Here is a 12,711-nt window from a genome sequence, read left to right on the forward strand (position 1 = left end):
GAGTGATGCCCTACTTTCTGACCACAGTCCCATTGATGATCGGTGTCAGAGTTGAACTTGAGAGAATGGAGGTGCTTGACATCATAACTAGAGTGAATGGATCTACTGACTGGTTTGTGGGCATTGTTCCTGTTCCTCACCCAGATGGCACAGTGTGGATCTGTATTGATCTAACTAAATTGAATAATGCAGTGCCCTCTGTTGAGTATGCATTGGGGTATGCTGAGTGGAGCAAGGTTCTTCACCAGACTAGATGCAAACTCAGGGTTCTAGCAGATCTGTTTAGTTCCTGAGTCACAGAAGCTCACAACATCTATCAGACCATATAAATGCCTTGCTTTCAAGAGACTCCTTTTTGGCATCGCATCAGTCCCTGAACTCTTCCAGATGAGAATGAACCAAATTTTGGAGGGAGAGGAAGGAGTAGTCTGCCGTATGTTGTGGAATTGATGAACGTTCTCAATCTTCATTTGTTTGCTGTTTGTAATAAGTTTTTTAAAAAGAAGAGTAATTAGAGAAAATGAAACATCTTTAGCAGACATTCCTTGATTTGAAAATGCTATTTTAAATTTCAGCAATCGTGCCTCTATCCTCAGACTTGCATAGTCACAGAAGGAGAAAAGACCTGTAACGTTCGTACTTATGTTCTACAAGATAGTTTCATTTTCATGTAATAACATGTCATGATGATAGCCATCTCCTTCTATTTTTTAGGTTCTATTGTTTGTGCTGAAGGTACAGTACTTTCACTCCAGAAGTCAGTGTCTCAGTGTAATGAAAATCGGGAAATGTCTACATCGACACGAAAAGTTATCCTTGATGAACTCAGTGCTATGACCAAAGTAAATTCCATATGTACAGTTCAAGGTGAGACCATGTTCCTGATTATTTTGGTAATGTATGTTAGCAACAATATTTCTCAAATACTCTGAACTTACTCATCTGTTTTGGTGTTTCAAGATGCTCAGCCTGACTAAGGAATAAGGTCATTCTTTTTAGAGCCACTAATCAAAAGAGGGAGTAGGAGATGCAGTTGTGCTTTTCTTGGATACACATTCAACCATAGGCTGTTATCGATTATTGTATTCAACTATCACCACCTTAATTGAAAAAGGGTGGCACCCAACCCCACCGACTTCCAACCACTGCTTCTAATGTGTTCCACTTAGTCCTTGACACCTTTTTTTCCTGTGCTTTTCCTTCTAATCTAAAGATTTACCTCTGGATTACCATCAGTTTTGTATTGCCCTAATAGCACAGGCATCTGCTTTGACATAATTTAAATGAATCCTAATCTTAAAATTAAGTCTGAGAGTTTGAGTGAAAATTCAGTTTAGTGCAAACCAGTTTCCTTATCCATTTGTTTAGTGGAAATGGATCTATCCATGTCATTGGTGTTGATGAAACTTGTGTTGTTATTGTAAATCTACGGTCTCTGAAGCGCAGAAACAGGGTACAGACAGGCTCTGGGGAATGGAGCTCTATTTACAAAAGCAGATTCTAATTCATTAGGGTGCAGTTGCTTTCCATTTTGGTGTTGTTGTGATCTTAGAATCACTTTCTTGACAAAGGCATTTGAAGTTTGTCAAAATAAATATATTCATTGCACTGAGTTTTTACAATGGAGTTTGGACACATACATTCCATGACTAATTCCAAGTGGTCATTTTAGGGAGAAAAAAATGCAGGAGCAACTCAGTGACTCAGGCAGTGTCTGTGGAAGAAGTAGACAGTTGACATTTCAGGTTAAGACCTTTCCTCCAGCAGCTTATTTTTTTGTTCCAGATTCCAGATTCCGGAGTTCTTTGTATCTCTGAGATAATTTTATCTGCTTCTCTGCCCTGAAACACTTTGTAAAGGAGCCATTAGCAGACTTTAGACAGAGAGACAAACCTTAAAATACTACATATAAGAAAAGGCATCATATGATTTTGAAAATATCTGAACAGAAAAAGTAACAGAAATAACCTGGGAAAATATAGACCAGTGAGTAGGCAGCTATTGGAGCACGTCCTTAGAGACATGATTTACGAGCATTTGGAAAAGTGTAGTTAGGGACTTTTGATGCCTTTGATGATTAGGGACCATCATCATGGCTTTGTGAGTGGAAAGTGTGCCTCATGAGCCTCACTGATTTTTTCGAGGAGGTGACAAAATAAATGGATGAAGGTAGAGCAGTGGATATGGTTTATATAGATTTTAGTAAGGCATTGGACAAGATTTTGTATGGTAGGCTCATTCAGCAAGTCAGGAGGTATGGGAGCCTGGTAAACTTGTCTGTGTGGACTCAGAATTGGCATGCCCGGAGAAGACAGAGGGTGGTTGTAGAAGGAGTGTATTTTGCCTGGGGATTAATGACCAGTGGTCCGTGGGGGCCTGTGCTGGGATCCCTGTCCTTTATGACTGTTATAAGTGTTGAAGAAGGAAATGGAGACAGTGTTAGTAAGTTTGCAGATGACATGAAGGTTGGTGATGTTGTGGGTAGTGTAAAAGGACATTGATAAGATGCAGAGCTGGCTTGAAAAATGCAGGTCAAGTTCAGTCTGGAAAAATGTCAAATGATTTATTTTGGAAGGCTAAACTTGAATGACAGAGTACAGAGTTAATGGCAGGGTTCTTAGCAGTATGGAGGAGCAGAGAGATCTTGTGATCCAAGTTTATAGATTCCTTAAGGTCGCATGCACATTAATATAGAACCATGTTGTGCCGACCCATATAATCCTTAAAGAAAAAGTACTAAACCCACACTACCCCATAACCCTCCATTTTTCTTTCATCCATGTGCCTGTCCAAGAGGCTCTTAAATACCCCTAATGTTTTAGCCTCCACCACCATCTCTGGCAAGTCATTCCAGGCACTCACAACCCTCTGTGTAAAAAAACTTACCCCTGATGTCTCCCCTAAACTTCCCTCCCTTAATTTTGTACATATGCCCTCTGGTGTTTGCTATTGGTGCCCTGGGAAACAGGTACTGACTATCCATCCTATCTATGCCTCTCATAATCTTGTAGTGGTGGTTAAAATAGCGTATGTTGTGTTGGCTTTCATTAGTTGGAGGTTGAGTTCGTGTTCCGCGAGGTAATGTTGCATCTCTGAAAAACCCTGGTTAGACCACGTTTGGAATATTGTGTTCAATTTTGGTCGCCTCATTATAGGAAGGATACGGTGGCTTTGGATAAGGTGCAGATGACATTTACCAGGATGCTGCTTGGATTAGAAAACATTTCAAGAGGAAAGGTTGAGAGAGCTAGGGCTTTTCTCTTTGGATCCAAGGAGAAAGAGAGGAGTCTTGATAGAAGTGTATAAGATGATAAGAGGCATAGAGTGGACAGCCAACACCTTTTTCCCACGGTGGCATTGGCTAATAGAAGACATACAGTCCTTTTAAGGTATTGGAGGAAGGTGTAGGTGGATGTCTGTAGATTTTTGTTACACAGAGAGTGGTGGGTACCTGGGATGGACTGCTGGGGCTGGACATTTAGGAGACTCTTAGACAGGCACATGGATGAACGAGAAGTGCAGGGCTCTGTGGGAAGGAAAGATCAGATTGATTTTGGAAAAGGAAAAAAGTATCACGGTGTCAAATTATATTGCATTTTGACATCCGTACCAGGCAGAATGACTGAGTCATTTGCCTGTAAAGGAAATGAAGATACTGTAAGTCCTTATGTGGTGTCTGCATCTAATGGTAAAGGCAAAGCTTGTATCTCATGAATTAAGGACATGACGTCAATTGATAAGGTTCAGCTCCCTGTAATGAACTGCAAAGTTGTCTGCAGTGAAAGTCAAAATACCACAGATGCTGAAAATTTGAAAGAAAAACAAAAGATACTGAAATACACAGCATATCAAGAGGCATCTCTTTCCACAGCAGTTCCCTGACCTGCTGAATATTTACGATTATCTGTGCTGATGACCAAGTTTCATGCTTGTTATAATTGGTGACTCAGACATTCTACTTTTGTTTTTAGTCAATAGATCGCAAAGCTGCAAAACAGTAAATATTTGCCTGTTTGCAAATAACCACAAAGCACCACCTCTTCATTCTTGTCTAATTGCAGAAGGTGGCCCTCTTTAATTTCATGTATCTCCACAAACAGGAATGGAGTTGAATACCAAAGTATTTTTCTCTCTGCTGGAAGGGTAAATGCAGACACCACCTAGCGACCCTACAACCCTGATTAACCCTAATCTAATCACTGGACAATTTACCACGACCACTTAATCTACCCAGTATGTCTTTGGTCTGTGGAAGGAAACCTGTACATCCTGGAAAACTCACATGTTCAATAGCAAGGACATACTGTGGTGAACTACATATACCTGTCTGGACACGCCCCTCTGCTGACTGCTCCTGTGGCTCCTCCCACAGACCCCTGGAAAAAGGCGATTGGAGGCACGGCTCCTCCCTCAGTTTCCAGGATGTCGTATGGGGATCTCATGCTGCTGACTGCTCTCTTCCAGCGAATAAAAGCCTATATCTCGTCTCACGTCTCCGAGAGTTATTGATGGTGCATCACATACAGAGACTCTTTACAGAACGGTGCCTCGCGGATTCTCTCCCATTGATGGAAACAGCTCAACAACTACCACGTTAAACTCCCTGGGATCTCATTTGTCTGAATAAGGTTACCACTCATTCTTCTAAATTCTTGAGTACAGGCCGAAATTCTCTAGCCTGTCTTGATAAGACAACCCTCACATCCCAAGAATTAGCCCAGTCTGGACTACCTCAGTGTTACAATATCTTACATCTAAAAGCTATGTCTAAAACTGCCTGTGTAGCTTCATCGACACTATACAATTGTAACAAAACTTGCCTTTATCTGAACTATGGCTGTATCTGCCTGCCACCTTGTTGTGATCCAGGCAATAGAAACCTGCATCCATCTGTACTTCACTTATTTGCTATCTCTAGATAACCACCTTTTGATTCATCCTACCAAAGTGTATGACCTCATACTTTCTGCATTGAATTCTATTATTGCCCAATCACTCAAATTACTTATAACATGTTATCGGCTCAAAATATCCTCACTGCAACGTGCCTATCCACTTATTTTTGTGTCATCAACAAACTTGGACACTCCTTTCACCCCTTCCTCAAGGTCAATAATATAATTAGTTAATTACTGAGAGCCAAGAATTGATTCCTGAAATACTCCACTAGTTACATACTTCCTGCATGAAAAAATCTCATTTTTTCCAATTCCATTGTTTTCTATGTGAAAGCAATTTTCAATCCCTGCTAACAAACTAGATGAGCTCTCAATTTATGCCCCAGCTTCTGATGTGGCATTTTGTCAAACGCTTTTGTGGATGTCTAAGCACATTGCATCTACAGGTTCTCCTCTATTGGCTTTCACCCCCAAAGAACTTGAACAAATTCATATAATAAAGTGGATTATCTGCTAGGTACATTAACAGAATAGTTTAAATAGTTTGAACTGTAACAGTCTCTTCAAATGGCTGGCAGGGAATCAGGCTTCAGAATGTAGAAGGCCAGATCACTTCGAGTCACAGAGCAATACAGCATAGATAAAGGCCCTTCAGCCCAACCAGTGGATGCTGGACAAGCGTTCCCTTAGGAAAACCGAGGGCAAGAAAGTGCAACAAACTGGATGAAGCATGATCTGAGCCCATTATTATAAGGAAATTCCCCTGAAATATGAAGGCTAAATATTGATCTGATAAAATATCTTTAAAATTACAAATACAGGTTTGCCCCGCTATCCAAAGGTAGAGCATTTCGATGAAACGGTTCGTAAGCCAGAATGTCGTAAAGTGAAGAAGCAATCACCATTTATTAATATGGGGGAAATTTGTGAGCATTCACAGACCCAAAAAATAACCAACCAAATCATAGCAACTAACACATAAAGTCTAAAATAATAACAGTAACATATAGTAGAAGCAGGAATGATATGATAAATACACAGCCTATATAAAGTAGAAATACCTTTCTGCAATCATTGCAGCACTGTCCACCATAGCGAAAATCTCACGCAAGCACTCTCGGCAGAAACACTCTCTCCAGTAACCTTTAAACTATGAAGCTGCCAAATCGTACAAAATAACATATAAAAATACACAGCCTATATAAAGTAGAAATAATGTATGTACAGTGTAGTTTCACTTACTGGAATCGGGAAGACAGTGAGCACACTGATGATGGTGTGTTAGGCTGAGTCGTCGGAGGTTGGGATGGTGAGAGATAGAGGAGACTGGGGTGTCAACTCATCATCATCTATTTCCATCAGGGTAGGCAGGTCACCTTCTTCTATGCCTGCCTGCCTTGATGTCGAAGGTCGAGGTTCATCGTCTGCTGTGGCTGATGTGGAAGGCTTGAAAAATAGCAGTATACTTGACTTGTCCGCCACAATAGACAGGATCTCCCGGTTGCCACCCACTTCAACTCTGCTTCACATTCCCATTCAGATATGTCCATACATGGCCTCCTCTACTGCCATGATGAGGCCAAACTCATGTTGGAGGTGCAACACCTCATATACCGTCTGGGTAGTCTCCAGCCCCTTGGTATGAACATCGAATTCTCCCAACTTCCGGTAATTCCCTCCGTCTCCCTCCCCCATCCCAGTTTCATTCTGTCTCCTCTTCTAGCTGCCTATCACCTCTCTCATGATTCTGCCTTCTTCTACTACCCATAATGCTTTCCCCTTAGATTCCTTCTTCACCTCTCCTGCCTATCCCCTCCCTGCTTCCCCTCCCCCACCTCTTGATCTTTCCTCTGATTGGTTTTCCACCTTCCCCCTCAGCTTCTTTATGGGGCCCCTGCCCCCTCCTTCTTCAGTCCTGTCGAAGGGTCTTGGCCCGAATCGTTGACTGCTCATTTCAACAGATGCTGCCTGACCTTCTGAGTTCATCCAGCTTGTTTGTATGTGTTGCTTGACTGCTTAGCCTCATGCATTTTTCTATCATACAGTTCTTTGTAAGCACTCAAACCATTCTGCAAATATGTCCTATACCTACGTACCCTTTCAAAATTGAAGTCATACTTTTCTGAAATCATTGCAGCGTTGTCAATCGCAGCAAAAATCTCACGCAATTGCTTCACATTCAGTTTCTGGACGACTTCACTTTTGGGCCGTTCGCTACTGTGTTCAGTTTTGATTGTTATCCTTTCCTCTTGCAATTACATCAGCTCTTCATCTCTCAGTTCTTGGTCATGGGTTGCCAAAACCTCTTCAACATCATCTTCGTCAACTTCCACAAACCCAGCCTCCTTAGCCAAACTCACTATGTCCTTACTTTGTTCACCATGATCAAAATGCTTAATTATGTCTAGTTTTACGCTAAGTGTAACACCCTTACAAGTTCTTTTAGGTTTTTCAGATACTTTAGAACTCATATTACTAACGGATACACAAAGTAAATTGACATAAAGCACAGATGCTCACAGGCACCTGTTTAAGCAATGGCGGCTAGAATGCAGTTCCGGGGGAGGAGCTTGGCTGCTCAGGGTGTGCGCTGCCTGTTATCGCGCACTGCTTTTTTTGTAACAGTGAAAACACCTTTTGTTAGTGGAAACAGGTAATGTAGGTCTTTCGTAACAGCAAGGTGTCATAAAGTGAACATTCAAAAACGGGGTACACCTGTACTTTGATAGAATAGATTTAGAAAACTTCCTTAACCAGAGAACAATTAGAATGTGACATTGCTACTACAGGGAGTATGTGTAGAAAACATTGAAGATTTATTTAAAAGGGAAACTAAGTTAAATTCATTGGGGAAAAAGATTATGTTGACAGAGTGAGAAGAAGGCTAGATACAAGATTTATTACCTTGGGAGAAATTACTTACGAGCTTATTGTAAATGTCGGATGTTTTAAAGTAGTTTTTAATAATTGTTTTACTGTTTGATTTATTACAGCAGAAATAAATAAATACATTACATTTGCAGTTTTGTATATAGCTGTTCATTTTAATTTAGTTGCATGTTTATGAGCAGGATCTTTTTTTTTCAGGAACTGTGATTGGGGTGGATGAGACCACTGCTTTCTCCTGGATAGTTTGCAACAAATGTGGAAATGCAAAATTGGAAAAGTTGCCTGGGGAACGGTTAGTACTTAACAAAAGTGTCATTAGGTGACTTAGAAATTAACTGGCACCATTTTTGTTTAATAGTCTTGCCTTATTGGACCTTAAGACATTGGAGCAGAATTAGGCCATTCAACCCATCGAGTCTGCTCCACCATTCAATCATGGGCTGCTCCAATTCTTTCAGTCATCCCTGCACCCCCTGCCTTCACCCTATACCCTTTGATGCCCTGGCTAATCAAGAACCTATTATCTCCACCTTAAAAACACCCATTAGACCTGTGAGAACATTAATTATTTCGTCTGGCATTGTGTGTGTGTGAGTGTAAATACACAAGAAATATGTAATTTATCTAATGTAGCCTCAAAGGAGAGATAAAGATATTAAATGTTAGAATTTTTGGTTGGTCTCTTTAAAACAAAAATAGTAGGAGAGATCTTGTGCTCTGAACAAATTTTGGTACTGTAGCTTATCTAGGCATCCTTATGGAAGTTTGCTTTAAGTATTGTCATGGATTTAAATTGACAGTAGTAATTTCCACCTTGTGTGCTGCTCTGGGGGTGAATTCCTCACCATAGTACTGCTGAACTTGTGCTGGATAAATAAGGTACACTTCCTCTTCAGGTACTTGAGAGAAATAAAGTGTTGTGGAAAAAGGTTCCTTTTTATTTAATCTACTTTAATTTTTTTAATATTTTGAGATTTTTTCCTATTATAGATTGTATTTTAAAAAACTTGCTGCAAATGTTACTGAGTGTTTGGGAGTGTCAAGGACCTTCACAGTGACCCTGATCACACTGAATGCTGTGCTGGTCTACGTCTCTGGGAGTTTTGGAGTCTGAACAGCTGTGTGCTGAAATAGCCCCTTTACTGCGCTCAGCCCTACCAAAATGTGAGGAGCCAGACTCCTAGGAAAGATTATGCTCGAAGCTATGCTGGAATAAACATCATGATTCAGAAGATGGCAACTGATGATTTTAGGACACAAAAGATCTCCCTCAACCTTAGACACAAACAGAAGACAAAAGAAAAAGAATTCAAACACTGAAATCTAGAGTAAAAAGATAAATTTCTGGAATAACTTAACATCTCGATTAGAGTCCGTTGTGGCAAAGGGATGGTCAATTTTTCAGGTTGAGAATATGGACAGGATAGCAAGTATACAGAAATGAGAGAGAGGAGTTGGAAAGTGATGGGTCTTATGAGATGTAGAAGGCTGATGAGCATATGGAGCCAGGTGGGGAAGGGTAGAGGCAGAGGCTGGTAGGTTTTAGGTTGAGCCAGATGAGGAATGATGATGGACAAAATGAAGCAACTGGAGAGGATAAGGAAGAGCGGCCAAGGGTGATGAAACTGAGTAGATAGGTATGTACTGATCGTAGATGGAAGTCATGAATAAAAGGAGAGAGTCTGGCTAAAGAGGTGGGACAGAGTAGTGAGTTACCGGATATTAGCCAGTTTCCCAAAATTTATCATTCTACACTTATTAGAACTACATTCCAGTTACCAGTGCTCCATCCAACTTTTCATATGATTTATATCCCATGTAATTTTCAATAAATGTCCTTACTATCCTTAGTATTACTAACTTTGGTAAGATCCACAGTCTTACTAATCATTTCTCCTACTTTCACATCTGAGTTGTTAATATGTATCACAAACAACATAGGCCCAGCAGAAAACCTTGACGTACACTACACAACTGGTAGCAGGTTTCCATCAAAGAGTTCATTCACACTGAACATTTCTCATGAAAACAATAAATTATATTGGTTGCTGTATGTTCCTCAGGATCTGAGCAGCTTTCCTGTTCATATGTATTAAGTGATATTGTTCTACTTGCCACATCATCAAGAGAAACTTTGAGGCCTAGTTGATATTAATGTGCCCTTCCATGTAGAGGTCTGAATAATGCACAGAATGGAAAGGAAAAAGTAACATTGAAAATGGTTGAAGCAAAAATTTAGGTTTACAATATGTATGCAGAAAATCACTGACTATTTCAGTTGATTGATGTCCTGAAGTCTCTTATTTGAAGTCATAGAACTGTTGATAAGGGTTCCATAGCTTTCAGAGCAAGACTGAGGATTGTGCTTTGAAACTCCAACCATGTTAGGGAGCAACATGAAGTAAGAGTATGTTCCAAATACCTGAAACTTTAAATCTCCCAGTGTGTTGTTCATGGGCTGAGAAATAAGTGGGAATGGGAAATTAACAGGCACTTGAATCACCTTGGTATAGGCAAAGGAGGCTAAGGGGCTAGTGTTGGAAGATGTGGCTAATACGGATGGCTGGTCAGTGGGCCAAATGGACTGCTTCCATGGTGTATGACGCTCCTCTATGATGATCGGATACATCATGCTAAGATTGGCTTATTACTATTTGTTAATCAAGATAGTATTTATCTTGGTTTTTAAAAGTCAAATTTTTCATGTTACAGTGAACTATTTTACTGCCATCAATGTACTCAGTCTGTGATGACACCTTTAACAAAGATCCAGTTGGAAGTGTTTCTGCACTGTTCAGAGCTACCAAACAGTACCATAAAAGTCAAGGTATTTAAAGTTCATGGATATTTGGAAATTAGTATGTATGACATTTACAACATACATATCAGCATGTAATTTTTATCTTAAACAGTCACTGGAAATGAAAATTGTTGCTTGGTGTTGTGCACCTTTGTTGAAAGATTTGTAGAACAAATACTTTTTTTAAAATTAATGCTGTTTCATTCACTACTTGACCTCAGTTTTGGATTGCATACCATTTTACAATTAAACATTTATTTGTTTAATGTTGAGTTTACTCGTTATGTTTTCTGGTACCGATGGGAGTCATTGGGCCAAATGGATCCATGCCTGTTTCCACCAGAGCAATCTGATCAGTCCCATTCCTCTCTCACCATGCTTATCAATGTCCTTTTGATCCTTTTGCCTCTTGCAATTTACAGTGGCCAGTTAACCTACCATTTAAAGGTTTTTTAGAGCCATAAGCTTCAAACCTTTAACATCTTTGTGTGTAAGATCATTACTGTGACAAGATTGAATTACATATGTGGACCAGCAGAAATTATTGCTTTTTTTTGTGTGCCATACTCTGCCAGAGCCTCGGCGACCACTTTTTTTTTCAAGTGGTTGTCTCGAAGGAAAGATTCTGCGAGTGGTCCCCCATGTCCTTCTCATAGTGAAGTTTTTTTTTACGAGGCCGAGTTGCGATCTCAACGCTCAACCCAGCACAAATGGAAAGCAGGGCCGGGAGCAGCCTGACTGGATTGAATCTAGGAATCTTTGCTTCGGAGTCCGGCGCTGATGTCACTGCGCCACCAGCCGGCCATTATTTCTTAACCCAATAAAATTAAACGTCATATTTCCCACAATTTTGTACGACCGAGTCAAGTATCTGTTGAAGATACCCATTGGTGATGAAGTTGCTAAGTTTCAGTGAATTGAACTTGGAGTTGAGAACCAGAAGTTCTAAGTTGTAACTACGTTGAGGTCTTTTCTGCTTGAATTATAGCTGCAGTTGAGGCATTTGCCTTAATGCATATTTGTATATAGAATATCTTACATGATGCAGGTGGAGAGGGAAATTGCAAATATTAAGTGTAAAAAAGAGTGAAAATCAGCAAACCATTAATACTGAAAAATTAAAACATTTGAAATTTTTATAAATTCGGTTAACATTATTTCTAAACTCTCTCTTCTGATGTAGTCATTTTATATCTGGCAATACTTCAATGCTATTAATACTATATGCAGCTGGCTAAATAAATGTACTTTATTGTGTGCCAGGACTTTAAAGAATTTCTTGTACCTTTGGCTGAAGAGCTTTGCTATGATTTTGTTGTACTATTTTAATTTCACATTAAGTCTTTGAGCTTAAACTCAAACACCAAAGAGTGTTAAAATTTTAAGTTCCTTTTTAAGCAGTCCTGTTAGAAAATTATGACTTCTAATGAAGTTGGCAATAATTCCAAATTTTTTTGGGAAGGTTTGAAGATACATGCTTACCTTACTTATCTGCTGTATTAAAAATATTCACTGCTGACTGAAGTTGCCTTTTTAATAAGCAAAAAACAAAGTGCTTTTGATATTAAGATAATTTCCAGATTTTCTTTTGGGAAGTGTTGTAATGGGATTAGGTTGCATTGGATGAAACAGGCTGGGGCGTAAGAGCAAATTAAAGGCTAAACTAGTGTTGATTTAGGCAGCGGCAGTAAAAAAGTGATGAAGATTTACTTCTTCCTAATGAATAAATATATTACGTGCATAAGCCTGATACATTTTGTTCGTGACTTTATTTCCCAATACAGCTACGGGAACCAAGCATATCATCTTTGCTGATGCAGTCCTCCAGGGATGAAGAGGTGAGTTAGTTCTGTGTGCAGTTGAAGTTAACAAACAATTTTTTTGTGGAGAAACCATTTTTGGTCTGTGAATTGGTTAATAATAGAAATGGCTGCATTCAAACATTTAAAACACATTAATTTAGGGATTTCACCCATGCTGGAGTTTTCCAAAGCTATCGTTAAGCAACTTCAGAACTTTAGAACATCCAGATAAACTACAGATTTAATGTTATTGTTACTGATTTTGACAGACTAATGTTACTTGCTTTATTAATTATGATTATTATTTCTACAAGGAAGTTAT

At 39.5% G+C, this 12,711-nt stretch overlaps 1 protein-coding gene across 2 annotated transcripts in view; it reads left to right on the forward strand.

Moving 5' to 3' along the window:
* spidr (scaffold protein involved in DNA repair) overlaps window positions 1-12,711 on the forward strand; it is a 264,566-nt gene that overhangs the window by 243,392 nt on the left and 8,463 nt on the right. For both annotated transcript variants that reach the window (XM_059980514.1, XM_059980523.1), the window contains exons 16-19: window positions 715-867; window positions 7,986-8,079; window positions 10,500-10,614; window positions 12,372-12,425. In XM_059980514.1, the coding sequence (XP_059836497.1) occupies window positions 715-867; window positions 7,986-8,079; window positions 10,500-10,614; window positions 12,372-12,425 (416 nt within the window). The remainder of the gene's footprint in view (window positions 1-714; window positions 868-7,985; window positions 8,080-10,499; window positions 10,615-12,371; window positions 12,426-12,711) is intronic.

Source organism: Hypanus sabinus, chromosome 1, assembly GCF_030144855.1.
Source record: "Hypanus sabinus isolate sHypSab1 chromosome 1, sHypSab1.hap1, whole genome shotgun sequence".
In the NCBI taxonomy this organism is placed as follows: domain Eukaryota; kingdom Metazoa; phylum Chordata; class Chondrichthyes; order Myliobatiformes; family Dasyatidae; genus Hypanus; species Hypanus sabinus.